The sequence below is a fragment of the Brachyhypopomus gauderio genome, chromosome 19 (genome assembly GCF_052324685.1).
Source record: "Brachyhypopomus gauderio isolate BG-103 chromosome 19, BGAUD_0.2, whole genome shotgun sequence".
NCBI lineage: Eukaryota > Metazoa > Chordata > Actinopteri > Gymnotiformes > Hypopomidae > Brachyhypopomus > Brachyhypopomus gauderio.
The window spans coordinates 3,073,337-3,095,711 of NC_135229.1; the positions used below are offsets into that span (position 1 = coordinate 3,073,337).

Consider the following 22,375-nt stretch of genomic DNA (forward strand, 5'->3'; position numbering starts at 1 on the left):
ATAGCTATTTACAAACTAGTCATAGGAATTTGATCCAATTATGGAAAAATTGCTATGAGCATAATCAGTAGACTCTGATGATAAAAAGTGATTAAAAAAATGTTGGATTTTTATTTTTCTGATTGGTCCATTTTCCCATTATATCATTGTGGCCATGCCATATATGACCTATATTGCTATAACTCATAAAGCATGTATGCAATCAACTCCCAATTTGAAAGGCTTTTATATCCTGAAGTCCTTGTGAGGTCTGCCAAGTTTGGTTCAAATTGGCCTGTCGGGGGCGCTACAGTACCCAAAAACCTAAGAAAACATATAAACTCATGCTGCAATCTTGTTATGCAGAATACAGACAAGTAATTGGTCTTGTATGATCCAGATCAATAAGTTCTATAACATTGCAATTGCATCTTATAACAAAAAGTGCACTGCCTGACCAGAAATGAACCTTTTAATTCACCAAAATGTCATATTGCATTACTGAGATTAATGAGATATCAGTATGGTAGTACTTGGGCTCCATCTAGTGGCCAAACATCGGAACGGACTGAAAACTATTGCTCACATGAAACACCACACAAACACACACACAAAGCTGATCTCAGCATGTGATTTAGTTCTGTGATCTGACTCAATTTCCCAATACACATTATTTTGATCCTTTTGGGCCTTTAGTGCCCCAATTGAACCTTTTTTTGCACATTGATTTATTTGTGCATTTTTTCCACTCAAACAGCTTCTTTTGGGTCTAAAGGACCTATTGGGTCTATTGCCTATTGAAGCCAAGTGGCCTATTCGTGTGTGAACCCGCCAATTGCCGCTTGCGGCTATATTTATTATTAGGGTTCACACACGTAGTGTGGGAAACCTATTGTAATTGTCGGGTTTTTTCTTTCTTATTATTAGGGTTCACACACACAGTGTGGGAAACCTATTGTAATTGCTGAAGTTTTTCTTATTATTATTTTTCCCCCTGTAAAACGCATACTGCAGCCTAGACAGTAAGGCCCAGAAAGACCAAACTTGGCAACAAGGTGCAGCAGGTGTGCAATGAGAGAAATAGAGACAGGGACCCACATTGGCCTGATGGTGGCGCTATAGCGCAGCATTTTGCGTTTTGGTCCATATCTCCCACAACGTAGGGCCTAGAAACAAAATTCCACTTCTGTTGGATTCCTTGGGTCAAGGCAAATAAAAAATAAATTTGAACTATTAAGCTCCGCCTACTTAGATTTTTTGCTAATTTGCATAATATGCAAAACCTACTTTTTTGTACTAGTCCCTGGTTTTTCATCGGATCACCACAACCTTGGTGTCAAAATATTCAGGAGAATCTCATTATCAAAGTTGCTTAAAAACATTTTGAGATTTGCATACAGTCTGGTTGTCACATGTCAATCAATAGCTCCGAGGCGTGGCCAAATTTACTTAAACAGCTATATCTTAGCAACGCTTTGACCAATCTTTATAAAAATTTATCAGTTGTTAGGGCACATGACTCAGAGGTCACAGGTCAAAGCTGGCCACAATTGTCCAATAGGGGGCGCTATAACATGGGAAAAACTGTTTTTCAGAAACCATTAGTCATATTAAGACAAAACTTTACATGCATCATCAGGGGCCCAAGTGGTATCAAGGCACACATTGATGACATCATCACTTAAAAAACATGGCCACCATTCACCAATTAATTGGTTTTGGCCATTTCACAGGCTTAACATAAGTACATACACATGAAACAGATATGGTATGTTCATCTACACACCCACACACATCTGAATCATTTTGGCAATATCTCCCACACTGTAGGGCCTAAGCAGAGAACTGCTAAACCACGCACGCTGGCCATTCTCACACACGCAGAGTGCCCTCCCTTCCTCCACTCCCTCCAGACTCCCCCGTCCTTCGAACAACCCAATGGCGATGCCTCCACCCCTCTCTCTTTCACATGCACTCACAAAAACACAGGCCTCTCTAAAAAATAAAACGCAAATACACATTATTTTGATCCTTTTGGGCTTTTAGTGCCTCAATTGAACCTTTTTTTGCACATTGATGTAATTATGCCTTTTTTCCACTGAAACAGCTTCTTTTCACTTTTAGGTCTAAAGGACCTTATGGGTTTATTTTTGCCTATAGAGCCCAAGAGGCCTATTCGTGTGTGAACCCGCCAATTGCCGCTTGCGGCTATATTTATTATTATTTTTCCCCCTGTAAAACGCATACTGCAGCCTAGACCGTAAGGCCCAGAAAGACCAAACTTGCCAGCAAGGTGCAGCAGGTGTGCAATGAGAGAAATAGAGACAGGGACCCACATTGGCCTGATGGTGGCGCTATAGCGCACCATTTTGCGTTTTGGTCCATATCTCCCAAACCGTAGGGCCTAGACACAAAATTCCACTTCAGGTGCATTCCTTGGCTTCAGACAAACAAAAAAGCCTCAAGAACCATTAAGCTCCGCCTACTTAGATTTTTTGCTAATTTGCATAATATGCAAAACCTACTTTTTTATACTAGTCCCTGGTTTTTCATCGGATCACCACAACCTTGGTGTCAAAATATTCAGGAGAATCTCATTATCAAAGATGCTTAAAAACATTTTGAGATTTGCATACAGTCTGGTTGTCACATGTCAATCAATAGCTCCAAGGCGTGGCCAAATTTACTTAAACAGCCATATCTCAGCAACGCTTTGACGGATCTTCATAAAATTTTAACAGTTGTTAGGGCACATGACTCCGAGGTCATAGGTCAAAGCTGGCCACGATTGTCCAATAGGGGGCGCTATAACATGGGAAAAACTGTATCTCAGAAACCGTTAGTCACATCAAGCCAAAACTTTACAGGCATCATCAGGGGCCCAAGTGATATCAAGACACACAATGATGACATCATCACTCAAAAAACATGGCCGCCATGAGCCAATTAATTTTTATTTGAATTAATTGGCCATTTGACAGACTTACCATTGGCCAAACAACATGAAACCTCACCACTGTGCATATCCCAGGACTATGTGTCATGCTGTGCAGTTTTAAAACATTTGGCCACTAGGTGGCGCTATTTGTGAAAATCATGCATAACTCCTCCAAATTTTCACTTAGGAACATGCAACTTGTTTCTTTTTATTCCTTGCAGTAGACCTGACAACTTTGCAATTACAAGTCCTATTAAAAAATGCATACTTTTGTCACATTCATCTATTGTTTGAAAATAGCTATTTACAAACTAGTCATAGGAATTTGATCCAATTATGGAAAAATTGCTATGAGCATAATCAGTAGACTCTGTAGGTAAAAACTGATTAAAAAAATGTTGGATTTTTATTTATCTGATTGGTCCATTTCCCCATTATATCATTGTGGCCATGCCATATATGACCTATATTGCTATAACTCATAAACCATGTATGCAATCAACTCCCAATTTGAAAGGCTTTTATATCCTGATGTCCTTGTGAGGTATGCCAAGTTTGGTTCAAATTGGCCTGTCGGGGGCGCTACAGTACCCAAAAACCTAAGAAAACATAAAAACTCATGCTGCAATCTTGTTATGCAGAATACAGACAAGTAATTGGTCTTGTATGATCCAGATCAATAAGTTCTATAACATTGCAATTGCATCTTATAACAAAAAGTGCACTGCCTGACCAGAAATGAACCTTTTAATTCACCAAAATGTCATATTGCATTACTGAGATTAATGAGATATCAGTATGGTAGTACTTGGGCTCCATCTAGTGGCCAAACATCGAAATGGACTGAAAACTATTTCTCACATGAAATACCACACAAACACACACACAAAGCTGATCTCAGCATGTGATTTAGTTCTGTGATCTAAATCATTTTGCCAATACAATTTATTTTGAACCTTTTGTGTCTTTACTGCCTCAACTGAATCTTTTTTTTTTTTTAATAAAGTACACTGTCTGACCAGAAATTAACCTTTAAGTCACCAAAATGTCCTATTTCATTACTGAGATTAATGAGATATCAGTATGGTAGTACTTGGCCTCCATCTAGTGGCCATATTCCGGAACTGACTGAAAACTATTACATGAAACACCACACAAACACACACAAAGCTGATCTCAGCATTGTGATTTAGTTCTGTGATCTGACTCAATTTCCCAATACACATTATTTTGATCCTTTTGGGCCTTTAGTGCCCTAATTGAACCTTTTTTTGCACATTGATTTATTTGTGCATTTTTTTCCACTCAAATAGCTTCTTTTCACATTTAGGGTCTAAAGGACCTTTTGGGCCTCTGCCTATTGAGGCCAAGAGGCCTATTCGTGTGTGAACCCGCCAATTGCCGCTTGCGGCTATATTTAGGGGTCCAAGCACCAGCGGTGCTGGAACCCTATTGTAATTGTTCTGATTATTATTATTATTATTATTATTATTATTATTATTATTCTTTTTCTCCGCTAAAACGCGTCGTGCAGCCTAAACCGTAAGTCCTACAGACTTCTCCTTTGGCCAACTTGTAGTACTCCTCTCCGCTACTCAGGCGCAACACGCCAGCCCGATCCGACCATAGGTGGCGCTATAGCGCACAAAATCGCATGAAAAAGTTTACACAGGTGTTTCTCCTACACCGTATGTCCTAGAGATAAAATTCAAACTGCATCTGATCAGGCATGAGCTCATCTAAAAAAAGTTCCATTGAAGCTATATGCTCCGCCCCTTACATGTCGAGCTAATTTGCATAATATGCAAATACACACACATTTTTGAGCGCGTACTAGTCCCTGGATTTTTCACATACATGCACATATGTGGTATCCAGGCGCTCACAAGAGTCTGAACTTTAATTGTTATGGAGCCAAAGTGCACATTTCTGCACATGGGCGTGGCCACATGCCTCACAAGTCAAAGGTCGAAAAATCCTTCGCCAAAAATGCACATATTCTGCTGTATCTCAGGCATGCTTTGACAGATTTACACCAAATTTCACACACATGTACCTATTGGGTGTCTAGACCGGCACATACATTTTGGCAGACATGCACACCTAGGTGGCGCTATAACGGCCAAAAAACTCTCCTGCCCACACCGATTGGCCAAATAACTCCAAACTTGGTACGCATCATCTATCTGCACCTATGACACAGGTCCTTGACCTGCACCATCATATGTCCAATATGGCCGCCGCTATCGACCAATCAGCTTTCAGTACACCTTTCACAAGCTTATCATATGCCAATCAACATGAAACTCACATATTATGTTCATCTACACACCCTCTAATACATATCAAAGTATGACGGGAATTGCACCACTAGGTGGCGCTATACTAGAAATTCCTGAATTACTCCTACATGCTTTCATGTAGAAGGACAATCATGATCTCATATGATTCTATGCAAAATCACTAACAACTTTGTAATTGCAAGTGCTTTGCAAAAAAGTACAGATTTTTGTGTATAATCCAATACATATAATTTACACTTTTCATACTAGTCCTAGGATTTTCACTCCATCACCTCAAATCACATATTATAATATCCAGCAGCATGTGAAATACAAAACTGGTGGAACAAATTCTAAGATTCTTGCAATTTAATATTTTTCTTATGCATCACAATGGTACCGTCATGACATATGAACTGCATATTTCAAAAACTCCCCTATATAATGTCTGATTGTTATGAAAATGGACAGACACATTCAGAAGACCACTGAGGTGATATCTGCCAAGTTTGTGCCAAATCCATCCACAAATGGTTGTACTGTGAATATTTTCATTTTCTATGCTGAACATGCATGCAGATCAAAGGTCATTCTTTTCCTCAAAAGAGTTAGAGTTGAGCCTGTAATCCAGTCAGACCCATTAGCTCAATGGGTAGAGCAATGTGCTCCCAGCCACAATGCACGTGGACAACGGGGGTTCGAATCCCACGTTGGGTAGTATTCCACCATAAGTTTAAAAAGCTGCCATTTCGATTCTGTTTTTTGAGCAGGTACTTCATTCACGAACGTGCTTCATATACTTTCATGTACATTTCATAAAGCTTTACATAATGTTGTGCCAGTGGGTGCAAATTCTTGCCAAACCTCAGCTTGGACCCCGTAATCGCCGCTTGCGGCTATATTTATTATTATTTTTCTACTGATAAAACGCATACTGCAGCCTAGACCGTAAGGCCCAGGGAGACCAAACTTGGCAGGATGGTGTAGTCTCTTTGCGAGACCGTGCTAAAGCACAGAGACCCACATTGGCCTGATGGTGGCGCTATAGCGCACCATTTTGCGTTTTGGTCCATATCTCCCAAACCGTAGGGCCTAGAAACAAAATTCCACTTCTGATGGATTCCTTGGCTCAATCCAAACAAAAAAGCCTCAAGAACCATTAAGCTCCGCCTACTTAGATTTTTTGCTAATTTGCATAATATGCAAAACCTACTTTTTTATACTAGTCCCTGGTTTTTCATCCGATCACCACAACCTTGGTGTCAAAATATTCAGGAGAGTCTCATTATCAAAGTTGCTTAAAAACATTTTGAGATTTGCATACAGTCTGGTTGTCACATGTCAATCAATAGCTCCAAGGCGTGGCTAAATTTACTTAAACAGCCATATCTCAGCAACGCTTTGACCGATCTTCATAAAATTTTAACCGTTGTTAGGGCACATGACTACGAGGTCATACGTCAAAGCTGGCCACGATTGTCCAATAGGGGGCGCTATAACATGGGAAAAACTGTATCTCAGAAACCATTAGTCATATCAAGCCAAAACTTTACAGGCATCATCAGGGGCCCAAGTGATATCAAGACACACAATGATGACATCATCACTCAAAAAACATGGCCGCCATGAGCCAATTAATTTTTATTTGAATTAATTGGCCATTTGACAGACTTACCATTGGCCAAACAACATGAAACCTCACCACTGTGCATATCCCAGGACTATGTGTCATGCTGTGCAGTTTTAAAACATTTGGCCACTAGGTGGCGCTATTTGTGAAAATCATGCATAACTCCTCCAAATTTTCACTTAGGAACATGCAACTTGTTTCTTTTTATTCCTTGCAGTAGACCTGACAACTTTGCAATTACAAGTCCTATTAAAAAATGCATACTTTTGTCACATTCATCAATTGTTTGAAAATAGCTCTTTAAGAACTAGTCATAGGAATTTGATCCAATTATGGCAAAATTGCTATGAGCATAATCAGTAGACTCTGTAGGTAAAAAGTGATTAAAAAAATTTTGGATTTTTATTTTTCTGATTGGTCCATTTTCCCATTATATCATTGTGGCCATGCCATATATGACCTATATTGCTATAACTCATAAACCATGTATGCAATCAACTCCCAATTTGAAAGGCTTTTATATCCTGAAGTCCTTGTGAGGCATGCCAAGTTTGGTTCAAATTGGCCTGTCGGGGGCGCTACAGTACCCAAAAAACTAAGAAAACATAAAAACTCATGCTGCAATCTTGTTATGCAGAATACAGACAAGTAATTGGTCTTGTATGATCCAGATCAATAAGTTATATAACATTGCAATTGCATCTTATAACAAAAAGTGCACTGCCTGACCAGAAATGAACCTTTTAATTCACCAAAATGTCATATTGCATTACTGAGATTAATGAAATATCAGTATGGTAGTACTTGGGCTCCATCTAGTGGCCATACATTGAAACGAACTGAAAACTATTGCTCACATGAAACACCACACAAAAACACACACAAAGCTGATCTCAGCATGTGATTTAGTTCTGTGATTTGAATCATTTTGCCAATACACATTATTTTGATCCTTTTGGGCCTTTAGTGCCCCAATTGAACATTTTTTTGCACATTGATTTATTTGTGCATTTTTTCCACTCAAACAGCTTCTTTTGGGTCTAAAGGACCTATTGGGTCTATTGCCTATTGAAGCCAAGTGGCCTATTCGTGTGTGAACCCGCCAATTGCCGCTTGCGGCTATATTTATTATTATTATTATTTTTCTCCGCATAAAACGCATACTGCAGCCTAGACCGTAAGGCCCAGAGACACCAAACTTGGCAGAATGGTGTAGTCTCTTTGCGAGACCGTGCCAAAGCACAGAGACCCACATTGGCCTGATGGTGGCGCTATAGCGCACCATTTTGCGTTTTGGTCCATATCTCCCAAACCGTAGGGCCTAGACACAAAATTCCACTTCAGGTGCATTCCTTGGCTCAAACCAAACAAAAAAGCCTCAAGAACCATTAAGCTCCGCCTACTTAGATTTTTTGCTAATTTGCATAATATGCAAAACCTACTTTTTTATACTAGTCCCTGGTTTTTCATCGGATCACCACAACCTTGGTGTCAAAATATTCAGGAGAATCTCATTATCAAAGTTGCTTAAAAACATTTTGAGATTTGCATACAGTCTGGTTGTCACATGTCAATCAATAGCTCCAAGGCGTGGTCAAATTTACTTAAACAGCCATATCTCAGCAACGCTTTGACGGATCTTCATAAAATTTTAACCGTTGTTAGGGCACATGACTCCGAGGCCATAGGTCAAAGCTGGCCACGATTGTCCAATAGGGGGCGCTATAACATGGGAAAAACTGTATCTCAGAAACCATTAGTCACATCAAGCCAAAACTTTACAGGCATCATCAGGGGCCCAAGTGATATCAAGACACACAATGATGACATCATCACTCAAAAAACATGGCCGCCATGAGCCAATTAATTTTTATTTGAATTAATTGGCCATTTGACAGACTTACCATTGGCCAAACAACATGAAACCTTACCACTGTGCTTATCTCAGGACTATGTGTCATGCTGTGCAGTTTTGAAACATTTGGCCACTAGGTGGCGCTATTTGTGAAAATCATGCATAACTCCTCCAAATTTTCACTTAGGAACATGCAACTTGTTTCTTTTTATTCCTTGCAGTAGACCTGACAACTTTGCAATTACAAGTCCTATTAAAAAATGCATACTTTTGTCACATTCATCAATTGTTTGAAAATAGCTATTTACAAACTAGTCATAGGAATTTGATCCAATTATGGGAAAATTGCTATGAGCATAATCAGTAGACTCTGTAGGTAAAGAGTAATTAAAAAAATGTTGGATTTTTATTTTTCTGATTGGTCCATTTTTGCATTATATCATTGTGGCCATGCCATATATGACCTATATTGCTATAACTCATAAACCATGTATGCAATCAACTCCCAATTTGAAAGGCTTTTATATCCTGAAGTCCTTGTGAGGTATGCCAAGTTTGGTTCAAATTGGCCTGTCGGGGGCGCTACAGTACCCAAAAACCTAAGAAAACATAAAAACTCATGCTGCAATCTTGTTATGCAGAATACAGACAAGTAATTGGTCTTGTATGATCCAGATCAATAAGTTCTATAACATTGCAATTGCAACTTATAACAAAAAGTGCACTGCCTGACCAGAAATGAACCTTTTAATTCACCAAAATGTCATATTGCATTACTGAGATTAATGAGATATCAGTATGGTAGTACTTGGGCTCCATCTAGTGGCCAAACATCGGAACGGACTGAAAACTATTTCTCACATGAAATACCACACAAACACACACACAAAGCTGATCTCAGCATGTGATTTAGTTCTGTGATTTGAATCATTTTGCCAATACACATTATTTTGATCCTTTTGGGCCTTTAGTGCCCCAATTGAAAATTTTTTTGCACATTGATTTATTTGTGCATTTTTTCCACTCAAACAGCTTCTTTTGGGTCTAAAGGACCTATTGGGTCTATTGCCTATTGAAGCCAAGTGGCCTATTCGTGTGTGAACCCGCCAATTGCCGCTTGCGGCTATATTGGCAATTATAATTGCTTAGATAATAATCTAAAACTGTAACTACAGCCTACGGCATACATCCTACAACCATGAAACTTGGCAGAAAGGTGTAGTCTCTTTGCAAGACCGAGCACAAGTACAGAGACCCATATTGGCCTGATGGTGGCGCTATAGCGCACCATTTTGCGTTTTGGTCCATATCTCCCACACCGTAGGTCCTAGAAACAAAATTCCACTTCAGGTGCATTCCTTGGCTCCAGACAAACAAAAAAGCCTCAAGAACCATTAAGCTCCGCCTACTTAGATTTTTTGCTAATTTGCATAATATGCAAAACCTACTTTTTTATACTAGTCCCTGGTTTTTCATCGGATCACCACAACCTTGGTGTCAAAATATTCAGGAGAATCTCATTATCAAAGTTGCTTAAAAACATTTTGAGATTTGCATACAGTCTGGTTGTCACATGTCAATCAATAGCTCCGAGGCGTGGCCAAATTTACTTAAACAGCTATATCTCAGCAACGCTTTGACCAATCTTTATAAAAATTTATCAGTTGTTAGGGCACATGACTCAGAGGTCACAGGTCAAAGCTGGCCACGATTGTCCAATAGGGGGCGCTATAACATGGGAAAAACTGTTTCTCAGAAACCATTAGTCATATTAAGACAAAACTTTACATGCATCATCAGGGGCCCAAGTGGTATCAAGGCACACATTGATGACATCATCACTTAAAAAACATGGCCACCATTCACCAATTAATTGGTTTTGGCCATTTCACAGGCTTAACATAAGTACATACACATGAAACAGATATGGTATGTTCATCTACACACCCACACACATCTGAATCATTTTGGCAATATCTCCCACACTGTAGGGCCTAAGCAGAGAACTGCTAAACCACGCACGCTGGCCATTCTCACACACGCAGAGTGCCCTCCCTTCCTCCACTCCCTCCAGACTCCCCCGTCCTTCGAACAACCCAATGGCGATGCCTCCACCCCTCTCTCTTTCACATGCACTCACAAAAACACAGGCCTCTCTAAAAAATAAAACGCAAATACAGATTATTTTGATCCTTTTGGGCTTTTAGTGCCTCAATTGAACCTTTTTTTGCACATTGATGTAATTATGCCTTTTTTCCACTGAAACAGCTTCTTTTCACTTTTAGGTCTAAAGGACCTTATGGGTTTCTTTTTGCCTATAGAGCCCAAGAGGCCTATTCGTGTGTGAACCCGCCAATTGCCGCTTGCGGCTATATTTATTATTATTATTATTATTTTTCTCCGCATAAAACGCATACTGCAGCCTAGACCGTAAGGCCCAGAGACACCAAACTTGGCAGAATGGTGTAGTCTCTTTGCGAGACCGTGCTAAAGTACAGACACCCACATTGGCCTGATGGTGGCGCTATAGCGCAGCCTTTTGCGTTTTGGTCCATATCTCCCACCCCTTAGGTCCTAGAAACAAAATTCCACTTCAGGTGGATTCCCTGGCTCCAGACAAACAAAAAAGCCTCAAGAACCATTAAGCTCCGCCTACTTAGATTTTTTGCTAATTTGCATAATATGCAAAACCTACTTTTTCCTACTACTCCTTGGTTTTTCATCGGATCACCACAACCTTGGTGTCAAAATATTCAGGAGAATCTCATTATCAAAGTTGCTTAAAAACATTTTGAGATTTGCATACAGTCTGGTTGTCACATGTCAATCAATAGCTCCAAGGCGTGGCCAAATTTACTTAAACAGCCATATCTCAGCAACGCTTTGACGGATCTTCATAAAATTTTAACAGTTGTTAGGGCACATGACTACGAGGTCATACGTCAAAGCTGGCCACGATTGTCCAATAGGGGGCGCTATAACATGGGAAAAACTGTATCTCAGAAACCATAAGTCACATCAAGCCAAAACTTTACAGGCATCATCAGGGGCCCAAGTGATATCAAGACACACAATGATGACATCATCACTCAAAAAACATGGCCGCCATGAGCCAATTAATTTTTATTTGAATTAATTGGCCATTTGACAGACTTACCATTGGCCAAACAACATGAAACCTCACCACTGTGCATATCCCAGGACTATGTGTCATGCTGTGCAGTTTTAAAACATTTGGCCACTAGGTGGCGCTATTTGTGAAAATCATGCATAACTCCTCCAAATTTTCACTTAGGAACATGCAACTTGTTTCTTTTTATTCCTTGCAGTAGACCTGACAACTTTGCAATTACAAGTCCTATTAAAAAATGCATACTTTTGTCACATTCATCTATTGTTTGAAAATAGCTATTTACAAACTAGTCATAGGAATTTGATCCAATTATGGAAAAATTGCTATGAGCATAATCAGTAGACTCTGTAGGTAAAAACTGATTAAAAAAATGTTCGATTTTTATTTATCTGATTGGTCCATTTTCCCATTATATCATTGTGGCCATGCCATATATGACCTATATTGCTATAACTCATAAACCATGTATGCAATCAACTCCCAATTTGAAAGGCTTTTATATCCTGAAGTCCTTGTGAGGTATGCCAAGTTTGGTTCAAATTGGCCTGTCGGGGGCGCTACAGTACCCAAAAACCTAAGAAAACATAAAAACTCATGCTGCAATCTTGTTATGCAGAATACAGACAAGTAATTGGTCTTGTATGATCCAGATCAATAAGTTCTATAACATTGCAATTGCATCTTATAACAAAAAGTGCACTGCCTGACCAGAAATGAACCTTTTAATTCACCAAAATGTCATATTGCATTACTGAGATTAATGAGATATCAGTATGGTAGTACTTGGGCTCCATCTAGTGGCCAAACATCGAAACGGACTGAAAACTATTTCTCACATGAAATACCACACAAACACACACACAAAGCTGATCTCAGCATGTGATTTAGTTCTGTGATCTAAATCATTTTGCCAATACAATTTATTTTGAACCTTTTGTGTCTTTACTGCCTCAACTGAATCTCTTTTTTTTAAATAAAGTACACTGCCTGACCAGAAATTAACCTTTAAGTCACCAAAATGTCCTATTTCATTACTGAGATTAATGAGATATCAGTATGGTAGTACTTGGCCTCCATCTAGTGGCCATATTCTGACTGAAAACTATTGCTCACATGAAATACCACACAAACACACACAAAGCTGATCTCAGCATGTGATTTAGTTCTGTGATCTGAATTATTTTGCCAATACACATTATTTTGATCCTTTTGGCCCTTTAGTGCCCCAATTGAACCTTTATTTGCACATTGATTTATTTGTGCATTTTTTCCACTCAAACAGCTTTTTTTCACATTTAGGGTCTAAAGGACCTTTTGGGCCTCTGCCTATTGAGGCCAAGAAGCCTATTCGTGTGTGAACCCGCCAATTGCCGCTTGCGGCTATATTTAGGGTTCACACACGTAGTGTGGGAAACCTATTGTAATTGTCGGGTTTTTTCTTTCTTATTATTATTATTATTATTATTTTTCTCCGCATAAAACGCATACTGCAGCCTAGACCGTAAGGCCCAGAGACACCAAACTTGGCAGAATGGTGTAGTCTCTTTGCGAGACCGTGCCAAAGCACAGAGACCCACATTGGCCTGATGGTGGCGCTATAGCGCACCATTTTGCGTTTAGGTCCATATCTCCCAAACCGTAGGGCCTAGAAACAAAATTCCACTTCTGATGGATTCCTTGGCTCAAGCCAAACAAAAAAGCCTCAAGAACCATTAAGCTCCGCCTACTTAGATTTTTTGCTAATTTGCATAATATGCAAAACCTACTTTTTTGTACTAGTCCCTGGTTTTTCATCCGATCACCACAACCTTGGTGTCAAAATATTCAGGAGAATCTCATTATCAAAGTTGCTTAAAAACATTTTGAGATTTGCATACAGTCTGGTTGTCACATGTCAATCAATAGCTCCGAGGCGTGGCCAAATTTACTTAAACAGCCATATCTCAGCAACGCTTTGACCGATCTTCATAAAATTTTAACAGTTGTTAGGGCACATGACTCCGAGGTCATAGGTCAAAGCTGGCCACGATTGTCCAATAGGGGGCGCTATAACATGGGAAAAACTGTATCTCAGAAACCGTTAGTCACATCAAGCCAAAACTTTACAGGCATCATCAGGGGCCCAAGTGATATCAAGACACACAATGATGCCATCATCACTCAAAAAACATGGCCGCCATGAGCCAATTAATTTTTATTTGAATTAATTGGCCATTTGACAGACTTACCATTGGCCAAACAACATGAAACCTTACCACTGTGCATATCTCAGGACTATGTGTCATGCTGTGCAGTTTTAAAACATTTGGCCACAAGGTGGCGCTATTTGTGAAAATCATGCATAACTCCTCCAAATTTTCACTTAGGAACATGCAACTTGTTTCTTTTTATTCCTTGCAGTAGACCTGACAACTTTGCAATTACAAGTCCTATTAAAAAATGCATACTTTTGTCACATTCATCTATTGTTTGAAAATAGCTATTTACAAACTAGTCATAGGAATTTGATCCAATTATGGAAAAATTGCTATGAGCATAATCAGTAGACTCTGTAGGTAAAAACTGATTAAAAAAATAATGGATTTCTATTTATCTGATTGGTCCATTTTCCCATTATATCATTGTGGCCATGCCATATATGACCTATATTGCTATAACTCATAAACCATGTATGCAATCAACTCCCAATTTGAAAGGCTTTTATATCGGGAAGTCCTTGTGAGGTATGCCAAGTTTGGTTCAAATTGGCCTGTCGGGGGCGCTACAGTACCCAAAAACCTAAGAAAACATAAAAACTCATGCTGCAATCTTGTTATGCAGAATACAGACAAGTAATTGGTCTTGTATGATCCAGATCAATAAGTTCTATAACATTGCAATTGCATCTTATAACAAAAAGTGCACTGCCTGACCAGAAATGAACCTTTTAATTCACCAAAATGTCATTGCATTACTGATAAAAATGAGATATCAGTATGATGGTACTTGGGCTCCATCTAGTGGCCAAACACCGAAACTGACTGAAAACTATTGCTCACATGAAACACCACACAAACACACACAAAGCTGATCTCAGCATGTGATTTAGTTCTGTGATCTGAATCATTTTGCCAATACACATTATTTTGATCCTTTTCGGCCTTTAGTGCCCCAATTGAACATTTTTTTGCACATTGATTTATTTGTGCATTTTTTCCACTCAAACAGCTTCTTTTGGGTCTAAAGGACCTATTGGGTCTATTGCCTATTGAAGCCAAGTGGCCTATTCGTGTGTGAACCCGCCAATTGCCGCTTGCGGCTATATTTATTATTATTTTTCCCCCTGTAAAACGCATACTGCAGCCTAAACCGTAAGGCCCAGAAAGACCAAACTTGGCACCAAGGTGCAGCAGGTGTGCAATGAGAGAAATAGAGACAGGGACCCACATTGGCCTGATGGTGGCGCTATAGCGCACCATTTTGCGTTTTGGTCCATATCTCCCAAACCGTAGGGCCTAGAAACAAAATTCCACTTCTGATGGATTCCTTGGCTCAAGCCAAACAAAAAAGCCTCAAGAACCATTAAGCTCCGCCTACTTAGATTTTTTGCTAATTTGCATAATATGCAAAACCTACTTTTTTATACTAGTCCCTGGTTTTTTATCGGATCACCACATCCTTGGTGTCAAAATATTCAGGAGAATCTCATTATCAAAGTTGCTTAAAAACATTTTGAGATTTGCATATAGTCTGGCTGTCACATGTCAATCAATAGCTCCGAGGCGTGGCCAAATTTACTTAAACAGCCATATCTCAGGAACGCTTTGACCGATCTTCATAAAATTTTAACAGTTGTTAGGGCACATGACTCCGAGGTCACAGGTCAAAGCTGGCCACGATTGTCCAATAGGGGGCGCTATAACATGGGAAAAACTGTTTCTCAGAAACCATTAGTCACATCAAGCCAAAACTTTACAGGCATCATCAGGGCCCCAAGTGATATCAAGACACACAATGATGACATCATCACTCAAAAAACATGGCCGCCATGAGCCAATTAATTTTTATTTGAATTAATTGGCCATTTGACAAACTTACCATTGGCCAAACAACATCAAACCTCACCACTTTGCATATCTCAGGACTATGTGTCATGCTGTGCAGTTTTGAAACATTTGGCCACTAGTTGGCGCTATTTGTGAAAATCATGCATAACTCCTCCAAATTTTCACTTAGGAACATGCAACTTGTTTCTTTTTATTCCTTGCAGTAGACCTGACAACTTTGCAATTACAAGTCCTATTAAAAAATGCATACTTTTGTCACATTCATCTATTGTTTGAAAATAGCTATTTACAAACTAGTCATAGGAATTTGATCCAATTATGGAAAAATTGCTATGAGCATAATCAGTAGACTCTGTAGGTAAAAACTGAGTAAAAAAATGTTGGATTTTTATTTTTCTGATTGGTCCATTTTCCCATTATATCATTGTGGCCATGCCATATATGACCTATATTGCTATAACTCATAAACCATGTATGCAATCAATTCCCAATTTGAAAGGCTTTTATATCCTGAAGTCCTTGTGAGGTATGCTAAGTTTGGTTCAAATTGGCCTGTCGGGGGCGCTACAGTACCCAAAAACCTAAGAAAACATAAAAACTCATGCTGCAATCTTGTTATGCAGAATACAGACAAGTAATTGGTCTTGTATGATCCAGATCAATAAGTTCTATAACATTGCAATTGCATCTTATAACAAAAAGTGCACTGCCTGACCAGAAATGAACCTTTTAATTCACCAAAATGTCATATTGCATTACTGAGATTAATGAGATATCAGTATGGTAGTACTTGGGCTCCATCTAGTGGCCAAACATCGGAACGGACTGAAAACTATTTCTCACATGAAATACCACACAAACACACACACAAAGCTGATCTCAGCATGTGATTTAGTTCTGTGATTTGAATCATTTTGCCAATACAAATTATTTTGATCCTTTTGGGCCTTTAGAGCCCCAATTGAACATTTTTTTGCACATTGATTTATTTGTGCATTTTTTCCACTCAAACAGCTTCTTTTGGGTCTAAAGGACCTATTGGGTCTATTGCCTATTGAAGCCAAGTGGCCTATTCGTGTGTGAACCCGCCAATTGCCGCTTGCGGCTATATTTATTATTATTTTTCCCCCTGTAAAACGCATACTGCAGCCTAGACCGTAAGGCCCAGAAAGACCAAACTTGCCAGCAAGGTGCAGCAGGTGTGCAATGAGAGAAATAGAGACAGGGACCCACATTGGCCTGATGGTGGCGCTATAGCGCACCATTTTGCGTTTTGGTCCATATCTCCCAAACCGTAGGGCCTAGAAACAAAATTCCACTTCTGATGGATTCCTTGGCTCAAGCCAAACAAAAAAGCCTCAAGAACCATTAAGCTCCGCCTACTTAGATTTTTTGCTAATTTGCATAATATGCAAAACCTACTTTTTTATACTAGTCCCTGGTTTTTCATCGGATTACCACAATCTTGGTGTCAAAATATTCAGGAGAATCTCATTATCAAAGTTGCTTAAAAACATTTTGAGATTTGCATACAGTCTGGTTGTCACATGTCAATCAATAGCTCCAAGGCGTGGCCAAATTTACTTAAACAGCCATATCTCAGCAACGCTTTGACCGATCTTCATAAAATTTTAACAGTTGTTAGGGCACATGACTCCGAGGTCATAGGTCAAAGCTGGCCACGATTGTCCTATAGGGGGCGCTATAACATGGGAAAAACTGTATCTCAGAAACCATTAGTCACATCAAGCCAAAACTTTACAGGCATCATCAGGGGCCCAAGTGATATCAAGACACACAATGATGACATCATCACTCAAAAAACATGGCCGCCATGAGCCAATTAATTTTTATTTGAATTAATTGGCCATTTGACAGACTTACCATTGGCCAAACAACATGAAACCTCACCACTGTGCATATCTCAGGACTATGTGTCATGCTGTGCAGTTTTGAAACATTTGGCCACTAGGTGGCGCTATTTGTGAAAATCATGCATAACTCCTCCAAATTTTCACTTAGGAACATGCAACTTGTTTCTTTTTATTCCTTGCAGTAAACCTGACAACTTTGCAATTACAAGTCCTGTTAAAAAATGCATACTTTTGTCACATTCATCAATTGTTTGAAAATAGCTATTTACAAACTAGTCATAGGAATTTGATCCAATTATGGAAAAATTGCTATGAGCATAATCAGTAGACTCTGTTGGTAAAAAGTGATTTAAAAAATTTTGGATTTTTATTTTTCTGATTGGTCCATTTTCCCATTATATCATTGTGGCCATGCCATAAATGACCTTTATTGCTATAACTCATAAACCATGTAAGTGATCAACTCCCAATTTGAAAGGCTTTTATTTCCTGAAGTCCTTGTGAGGTTGGCCAAGTTTGGTTTAAATTGGCCTGTCGGGGGCGCTACAGTACCCAAAAACCTAAGAAATCATAAAAACTCGTGCAGCAATCTTGTTATGCAGAATACAGACAAGTAATGGGGCTTGTATGATTCAGATCAATGAGGTCTATAACATTGCAATTACATCTCATAACAAAAAGTGCACTGCCTAACCAGAAATGAACCTTTTAATTCACCAACATGTCATATTGCATTACTGAGATTAATGAGATATCAGTATGATAGTACATGGGCTCCATCTAGTGGCCAAACACCAGAACTGACTGAAAACTATTTCTCACATGAAACACCACACAAACACACATAAAGCTGATCTCAGCATGTGATTTAGTTCTGTGATCTGAATAATTTTGCCAATACATATTATTTTGATCCTTTGGGCCTTTAGTGCCCCAATTGAACCTTTTTTTGCACATTGATTTATTTGTGCATTTTTTCCACTCAAACAGCTTCTTTTCACATTTTGGGGTCTAAAGGACCTTTTGGGCCTCTGCCTATTGAGGCCAAGAGGCCTATTCGTGTGTGAACCCGCCAATTGCCGCTTGCGGCTATATTATCTATTTATTTTTTGAGGGTGTGTTTGTTTATTTTTTATTTTAAGTTTGAGGGTGCATTGTGTCTGCTTAAACTATGTTGGAGAAAGCCTTCTAAAAGTTACTGGATGTTCTCATTTGTTTACAATTGTTTTTTGCTTGTTTCTGGTTGCACTTTAACCCCAAAGGGGAAACTTAAGTGAAAAATAAATTAAAACTTTTTTAACCATTCCTTTATCATCTGTAGTTTTTTAGTAGAGGAAAAAAAATCTATTAAAATTGAAAATCGGATTTTTAAAAAAATTATCGAAGATTTTTTTGGGGGGCCATATCGCCCAGCTCTACTGCATTGTTAAAAAGGCCTCGTTCCCATTTGGCTATCGGAAGGGAGATTTGAGTCATCAAATTTTAACAATAATTTATACATTTTTGATAATAATTTAGGAGTACAAAGATTTAAACATTCAGTTGATTAAATCTCTCTTGAATGATGGATTTCAATTGTTGATATTCAAGAAATCTACTGTTGTTTATTCCTGAAATGTGACAAAGTTTCTGTGACGGGCAGGGTGAGCGAAACAAAAAGGAAGCGATCACGCCAAGTCTCAAGGAAAATGTATGGTTTAATAGAAAAAGTGCGCAAACCAAAAACCCGTGACTTGATCCAAATGAAGGATATAATGACCAGCGGTCAACTGGTACAAAGACAAGACATATATAGACAAACAAATGACCCTCAGGTGAAACGGATCGTGGGCTCCTCCCACCTGAGGGACGAACACAACAACCACAACAACACCACAACTGCCGCTGTAGACGGAGGTGACCAGTAGGGGGCCCGCCATACCGTAACGGTTTCCATCTTTAATAACATTTTTCATTGCCTTATCATGTCATGATGTGAAATGTAGTAGGGGTGACCTGCAATAGTCGCTGATTCGACTATAGTCGACTATACCCCTAGTCGACTATGAACGTCATAGTCGAATGTACCATTCTAACTGCATGGAGGTGCCCAAGGATGCTGCTAAGCATTAGTTGTTACATGAAATGTCTTTGTTTTCGTTATATATAGACTTTTGTCAAATAAAATAATCCTAATTTGTGTTAATAAATATTTTAAAATGATGTTTGCGCATTAACAATAGGCATCTTCCATACTACACATTAATAAATCACACCCTGCAGTTGCACAATCCAAACGAGCGGAGCTGAACACGCTACAGAATACGCGCAGCATCTGCCGAGATTATAATGGTTACTAAAAAACTTCAAAAGTATTTTGAAAAAGATAAAGATGAATCAAACAAAGTAAAGTGCAAGTTATGTCATCAACGTCTTTCATTTCGCACAACAACAACCAACATGGCATACCATTTAAAACGGGTAAGGCAAAAAAAAAAAAAAAAAAAAAAAAAAAACAGTTCAGCCGTTTGTCCTTTTGGTCATGTCATCTCGTCTCGTCGCGGTGTGTCTCGGCAAGTAGGCATATAAACATTTTTTGTTGTTGTTTGCTTTTAAACCCCGTTACTTGAACCTTTCCATATATTTTTTTGCTGTTTTGCTATTTTTTTATATTTTCAGGCAGGCATATTTTATTTAAAATATTTTTGACATTTTGCACAGTGCCTGTCTGACAGTTCGATATGCGCACTGACGGTTAATGTTCTCTAACGTTGTTACAAGTCAGTCTAGGCGATGAGGTGGAAGTGGGTGTTTGGCTAACAAAAGAAAAACCACAGAGACCCCGCATGGATTCATTCAGTGTATTTGTCCAACCGACTTGCACCAAACCAACAAAAGAATAGCAGGCCGTTTCTCCAGGGGATAAGCAAGGCCAACACAACAAACAGAACCCAACACTAACTCCAACCCAAACCTGACTTTACCTACAAAAAAAGAAATCAACAAAAAGACAAGAACCCAGCCTGGCTCCCTAACTTAGCCAAAACCAGGAGAAAATCAGAACTGGCGCTTACCCCCTTCCAGCCATAGGTGTTTACAGTCCACATAAAAGATAACAAAAAAAACCCCAACATAGTTACAAACGAACATATACAAGCCAAGTTGTAAAAGGCATCTAGCAAAGAGCACTGTCTCAACCCTCTAGTGCACACACACACACACACACACACACACACACACACACACACACACACACACACACACACACACACACGGCCAACATTCCGGGCAACCCATTCACATCATTTTCCCCCTCTCTCTCCCACTTCCTGGATCCTCCACCTTTATACTTCTGAGGGACTGACTCCACCCACAGCAGCCACACCTGGGCACAGCTCCACCTGGATTTGGGGAAGGGAATAGGAGGAAAAAAGACAAAGAGAGAAGAACACGCACAAAACAATAACCAGCCCAACTGCCATAACACCCCCCCACCAAAAAAACTAGGGAGCCAGTGACCTGGACAAGGCATCGGCGATAATGTTATCTGAGCCCTTTTTGTGTCGAAGGACAATATGAAAAGGCTGCACCAATAATGCCCAGCGCATCAAGCGTTGATTTTTGTTGCGCATACGGGATAGAAAAACCAAAGGGTTATGGTCTGTATACACAATGGTAGGTGAGGAATGACAATTCAAATAAACCTCAAAATGTTGAAGGGCAAGAAGCAATGCCAGGGTTTCCTTTTCAATTGTACTGTAGTTCCGCTGGTATTTGTTGAACTTTTTGGAATAAAAACACACCGGATGGTCAATTCCTTGACTGTTCTCTTGGAGCAATACTGCACCGGCTCCCGAATCACAAGCGTCCACATCCAGCTTAAAAGGGTGGGAAAAATCAGGAGCAGCCAACACAGGAGCACTACACAACACACTTTTGAGACCTTCGAATGCGTTCTGACAGTCATCGGACCACCTGTACTCAACATTAGCGCGAAGCAGGTCAGTCAAGGGGAGGACGACAACAGAAAAGTTTTTGCAAAAAGCGCGATAGTAACCAGCCATACCTAGAAACCTGCGCAGTTCACGCCTGGTGCGTGGTACAGAATAGTCTAGGATAGCTTTCACTTTGTCTGTAGGGGTCCGTACCTTACCCTGACCTACCTCTCGGCCCAAGTAGAGAACAGTAGCCTTTCCGAAGGTCAGCGAAGCCTGATCCAACCTCTCAAAGACGGCTTCCAACATCTCCATATGCTCATCCCATGTGGATGAATGCACCACAACATCATCCAAATATGCAGCACAATTTGGTAGACCATGGTTGATGGACATCAACCTTTGGAATGTTGCGGGTGCGTTTCACATTCCAAAGGCCATTACCGTGTATTGCATAAAGAAATCAGGGGTCACAAAGGCAGAAATCACAGAAGCACGTTCCGTCAAAGGAACCTGCCAGTATCCTTTAAGTAGGTCCTTTAAGTAGGTCCAACTTAGTCACATATTTTGCATTTCCCACACAGTCCTCAATTCGCCGCAAGGGAAAAGAATCAGGGACCGTGACAGCGTTCACTTTTCTGTAATCTGTACAGAAACGATATGTTCCATCAGGCTTTGGAACCAGGATACATGGAGAACTCCACGGGCTAGAGCTAAGGACTGC

At 39.6% G+C, this 22,375-nt stretch overlaps 1 protein-coding gene across 1 annotated transcript in view; it reads right to left on the reverse strand.

The window, feature by feature from the left end:
- LOC143483329 (receptor-type tyrosine-protein phosphatase mu-like) overlaps positions 1 to 21,960 on the reverse strand; it is a 120,810-nt gene extending 98,850 nt beyond the window's left edge. The window contains 3 exon segments of the mRNA XM_076982172.1: positions 21,102 to 21,117; positions 21,520 to 21,594; positions 21,880 to 21,960. Of these exon segments, the coding sequence (XP_076838287.1) occupies positions 21,102 to 21,117; positions 21,520 to 21,594; positions 21,880 to 21,960 (172 nt within the window).
- Positions 21,961 to 22,375: the final 415 nt, after the last annotated feature.